This window comes from Buceros rhinoceros, unplaced genomic scaffold (genome assembly GCF_000710305.1).
Source record: "Buceros rhinoceros silvestris isolate BGI_N320 unplaced genomic scaffold, ASM71030v1 scaffold5627, whole genome shotgun sequence".
NCBI classification, from domain to species: domain Eukaryota; kingdom Metazoa; phylum Chordata; class Aves; order Bucerotiformes; family Bucerotidae; genus Buceros; species Buceros rhinoceros.
This window is the reverse complement of record NW_010422636.1, coordinates 5,073-10,612: the sequence shown is the minus strand read 5'-3', so window position 1 is coordinate 10,612 and position 5,540 is coordinate 5,073. Positions and strand designations below refer to the sequence as shown.

Genomic DNA, 5,540 nt, shown 5'->3' with positions numbered 1-5,540 from the left:
GGAAAGAGATTTTACACACCTGGGATTTCTACTGAGACCAGGAATTCTGGAGTGATGTAGTTATGCATCTTAATTTCTAAAATAATCTTTAGAAGATAATTAATAGCTATCTTTCAAGAACCAAGAGGTCAGAGTTGAGTCACCTTTTCCAAGAAACAGACTCCCACCAGCACCTCTGTGCCTCGGGTTGATCAAGCTGCACTTTGAGGTTGATTTTGCAGGAGGCATTGTTTTGACACCGAAACCTTGACCACGGTCATGCCGCGCATCTGCCGCAGGTGCAGACCCACCATTCTGAAGCCTGTGCTTTATCTCTCTGTCCCCCCTCCCTCCTCTCCCAACAGACTCAGAACCAGGGCAAGAGGATGAAGGAAGGAGCCCACATCAACCGCTCGCTGCTGGCTCTGGGCAACCGCATCAATGCTTTGAGCGAGAAGGGGAGGAGCTGGGCCCAGTTCATCAATTTTCAAGACAGCAAACTCACGCGCCTGCTGAAGGTACTGTGTGCTGCCGGTCGGCAAGGAGCTTGGCTGGTATCACCACTCAGAGCAGACACGGCTTGAGAGCTGATCCTTGAGTATCTCTGTGTATTGTCTTTATCTAGCCTGGAATGCTCCTCCAGGATGTCGCCTGAGCTTTGCGATGCCATCGGGGCTTGATCCGGACAGCACCGCCTCTGTAACAAGCCTGTTGTCTTGTCATCTCTGCGCTGTGAAGGAAGCTCCTCCTACAGGGTTAGAGAACGTGGGTTGTTGGTCTCTAAGCTCACAGGTGACCAGTGATTTTTTTTTTACTAACTTACTGCCTTTGAATGTTTCATCCCTTCTGGAAGATCTGCCTGAAACTGGCCAATAAATTTGGATGTTGTTGGGGCAGGAGGAAGAAAGACTGAGAGCTCTGGTCATTGTACAGATACTTTACAACCTTGTTTATGAACCTCGCCTCGAGCCTTGGTGCTGAGGTGCTGCTGCCTGACAGATGTGTTTTGTAGAGGAGAGTGGGGAGAAGAGATGGAGCACCAGGCAGCTGTCTGTGGTGAGCAGCGCAGAGAAACTACCAGCGCGTTTATGGAAATTACGATTTTCTTGCAAAAACTCTTCTTCTGTAGCAAGTTAATTACTTATTGATTTTGCTGTTGATGGAGAGCGAGCCTAATTGAAAGGTCTTTTACCAGCACTTCCTTCACTCCTAATTGGGATCCTCCACCAGAATCTCAATGAACCGCAGGGGTAGCCAGCCATGGTGCGCCGCTGTTGTGTCCATACTAACCACATCAATATTGCGTCTCTCCAGGACTCGTTAGGGGGCAACAGCAGGACCGTTATGATCGCACGTATCAGCCCAGCCAGTACCTCCTCTGAAGAATCTCAAATGACCTTGATCTACGCCTATTGAGCAAAAAACATCAAGACACAGGTAAACTAGCAAACAGCTCCCAAGGAGATGGGGGATAGAGAGTAAAAGCTTGCAAAGTGGAAATAGAAGTAGTGGATGAAGGGAGAGCAAACTTCAGGAGGGGGCAGTGCAGGATGATGAAGAGGCTCAGCACAAGTGACGGAAGAAAAGCAGGTGAGAGGAACACTGGAAAGCAAATTGTGTGCGTTGTGACTGAGAAGAGGAATATGAGGGTCAAAACAAGGGAGCAGAATAACGGAAGGGCAGAGGATGATGTGTCTGGTATGGACCTGGGTGCAGAACATAAGGAATGATGGTCAGAAGATGCCTGTTGGGAGGATGATGTATGGGGAATGTCACGGCGGGATGCCAGGACTGGAAGAGGAACTGAAGGCCTGAAGAAAGAATAAGATGGAGAGACTTGTGGGGTGAAGGAAAAACAATGATCTACACAGAGTTTTCACTCTTCGTAGATCTCTGTGTTTTCCCTGTGGGAGCAGAGTCCCGGGCTTTTCTCTCTTACCTTCGGGGAATTTCCCAGATTTGGGACAAACCTCTAATTCAGAGTTTCCCCACTCATGAGGGAGAATTCTCCCCTATCACAGGACTCAGTGCCCCTCCAACAGAAAGCAGAGCTTTGTTTGCAGCCATTGTACCAATAACGGACCATGGGACAAATGCTCACATATTCTTGCTCACCAGGCAAAATGTAACCTGCAGAACGTCTCCCACCACATCGACCAATACACCAGCATCATTGCAGACGTCCGCAGGGAGATCGAGCATCTGAAGGCGAGGGTTGAAAACCAGAAGAAGAATGCAGTCATCTCTGACTTCGGCGATCTGCGAGGTACAGCCAGGAGCAAGAACTGATCTGGGTGTCTGGAGGGAGGAGAGCAGGGAGGGGAGCTGTGCAGACAGGTGGTGGAAGCGCTTGGTGGGCCTCCATGCAGACGTAGCTGGGGGAAGCTAGTTCAACAACGTTTGCAGAGAAGCAGAGCAGAGAACAGTCTGGTGAGCAGTGGAGGCAGGCAGGGGAGCTGTCTGGAAGTTGTTTTTGCGAGTGAGCCTGTCTCTGATGTACTGTATGACTCTGGACAACACATTCAACCTTCTCAGCAACTTCCCCAATGCTAAAATGTCTTCAAATTCACAAACCTGCCCTTGAAAAGAGCTTTGACTTCAATTGGTGGCATTTGCTGTGAAAACTCCTTACTCTTCCAGAGAGGTGACCAAGTTTGTAGCCTGTGTCATCACAGGCTCTGAGGTTGCGTCAGGACACTGAGCTCTGTTGTACGGTTCATTGCACTTAATTAAAAAAAAATGGGGAAGGGGGCAGGGCAAAGCTTTTAAAACACTGATTGTTTTCCCCACTGCCCTGGGGATTGTTCCTTTTGTCAGTGAGCCTGGCAAGGAATGAAATAAAATAAGTTCTCTGACAGAGAAGACACGAGGTATAATAGGTCTTTGCTACCAATACCCAAGGTCACTTCTAGGTACCAGGCACAGAAAGCCAATACTTTTTTCTTTTTGGGAGGTGGAAAGGGCGAGAAGATGTCCCTGTAATACAGTATGCTCTCTATGCTCACGAAAGCGGTAGCAACGAGACCTACTAATAATACAGTCATAAAGATGTATCAGATTTCTGAAACGCATGACTAGGAGACTACAGAATGAAGCAGAGTCCTATCAGTGAATGCCTTGTAACACGCTGCCTTGGTCCCAGGGTAGATTTGTGGGGACTTGGCAGAAGTTTACCTGGCCTAATGTTAGATCAGAAATGTCTTCTGCAGCGGAGAGGCACCAAGGCTCTGAGGCACGCAGTGACCAAGCAATGGATTCCTTGCGGGTGGAGCTGATGGGGGCTTTCAGGGAGCAAATGGAGCTGCCTCGCAGCCTGATGGAGTTGGAAAGCACCAACATTGAGCTGCACGTTGGTACCTGCAGGCACGGCCTAACAGTCACAGAGTGAGTAGCTGCTGAACTTGGAGCACAATGTGTGTGTTGACCTCCAAACTCATCATGAGAAATGCCAATATCCTGTGGTCCCACCAACAAAAATGACAACAGGTGTTGTCAAAGAGAGTATTTAATTGTTCAAGCAGAAAGATCAAGTGTGTAGGTTTGAGATTTACCCATGTAACAAGGAAAATCTTGGGATGTTGTTGTTCTGCGAAAGGCACCCATGGATTTAAGGTAGATAAAATCCATGTGACTCTGAGCCTTAGATTAACGTGATGTATTTGCAACGGGTGATTTCTGCTATTGAGAAACACATCCCTAATCCCTCCTGGAGCCTGTAAGGAGACTGCAGCCTGCACGCGGTGCTGCACTGCACTGCAAGTGCCTGATGTAGTTCTGTAAGGCAGCCAGCTACTCTAGCATCAAGTTTAAGCTCGAGACTAAAAGTGTAAAGGGTAGATTCCTCACCTCTACTTGGACTTTGTTCTGGACTTGTGTTTTAATGGAAAAACTGGATGGCAGCGCAGACTGGGGTTGCTGGCTCTTCCATGGTCCAGTCACTCTGTGCATCTGGCCGTGGCTTCATGTCAGAGAAAGCAGCAGCAGCCCTTTCTTCTGCATAAAATACAGGAAGTTCAGTTCCCTCTCATTATCTCTAGTCACCCACCTAATGCCTCTGAAAGTTTTCTAGTCCCTTAGGATTTGGGTCATTTATATTTAAAACAGTCTTCAGGACATTAAAGGTATTGAACAGGTACCTGTGAAGAGGCAACAGTTTGTGATGGAGTAGGGTAAAGCACTGCTCTTGCCATGGGAAGATCCTGCAGGAGGCCTTCCAAACAGGAAGAAGGTAATTGTGCTCTTCTGAGGGGTTTATCCAGCTCCAGAGCAGCCTGGACTAACTAGTTCTGCTGCTGCCATGTAAGAATTTAGATAGAATCAATGAAGGGCTGTGCATGCATTGTCAGAATTCTGTCCCCATGTCCCAGGAGTTCTTTTTTTTTTTTTTTTTTTTGGGCCGGTATCTGGGAATGGGCGCCATGTAAGAATTTAGATAGAATCAATGAAGGGCTGTGCATGCATTGTCAGAATTCTGTCCCCCTGTCCCAGTTTTTTTTTTTTTTTTTTTTTTTGTGCTGGTAGCTGGGAATGAGAGAAGGCTCAGGCTGCATGCAAGTATGGCAAGCCAGCAAAGGAGGAGAGACAAAAACACAGAGGAGGAAGGCAGGGCAGTGGGTATCACAGATTCACCAGAACCTCAAGAAGTTACAGTAGCAAGAAAAGAGATCAACCTGCTGCTGGCTGAACAGCGCAAGACAATGGCCCTGAGGGTGAGGAGGTGAAGGTGCCCTTGTGGTCACAAGTCTGACCTCCGCCCCACAGGTGCTAGGGGGCAGGATGGCAGCAGCATAATTCAGAGAGGTTCTTGTGGTTTGGGGCTAGCACGGTGAAAGCAGTGTGGCACCTGTATTGCAGCTGGACTCCTAAATACTTTGGGCTGCTGAAGGAAGCAGCATGGGAGCACTGATGTTTGCATCCTGCCTCTCTGCTGGCTGCTAGTAGATTAAGCAAAATAATTCTTGTAGATGTTACTTTAATCTCAGTGTGAAGGACACAGCAGAGAATTGCTCGGATGCCTTTGTTATCCCCAGCCGCTGAGCTGCCTTGGCAACCCCCTATATATCTTTTTTCAGACAGAGCTAGAGCAGCAGTTAGCAAATGCCAAGGAAAAAGCTTCCCAGATGGAGGAGGTTTTCCCCAGACAAATCGCCAGCGAGGATCAGCAGGAGGTGCTAAGGCTCCTCTGCAGAGCCCATAAGCTTGAGCTTGGCAACACAGAGCTGCAGGTAAATAGGCTGTACAGGGAGAATCTGTTGTGCCAAAAGGATTTTGTGATCCAGCAACTGCAGCAGCACTTGCTACTCTGTGAAGAAATTATTCAGCAGCAGCAGATGCTGATAAAAGGTGAAGCAGCACCTTTGCTCCTGCCCTGTCATTATCTCCGAGCTTTGTGTTCTGATGGCAAACTTGAGAGCCACCCACCCAGAAAACCTTGTCTTGGGTGTCATGACTTCACAGTTCTCAGCTGTTTATATAGCAGTGACCTTTATCTCTTCCTCCCCATCTCTGCTCCAGCCCAGAACATTCCTGCCTCAGAAACACTGGCAAGGTTACAGCATCCG

At 48.2% G+C, this 5,540-nt stretch overlaps 1 protein-coding gene across 1 annotated transcript in view; it reads left to right on the top strand.

Moving 5' to 3' along the window:
- Positions 1-5,540, top strand: part of KIF19 (kinesin family member 19) — a 16,635-nt gene that overhangs the window by 8,214 nt on the left and 2,881 nt on the right. The window contains 6 exon segments of the mRNA XM_010140099.1: positions 345-497; positions 1,294-1,416; positions 2,098-2,245; positions 3,174-3,363; positions 4,084-4,111; positions 5,052-5,322. Of these exon segments, the coding sequence (XP_010138401.1) occupies positions 345-497; positions 1,294-1,416; positions 2,098-2,245; positions 3,174-3,363; positions 4,084-4,111; positions 5,052-5,322 (913 nt within the window).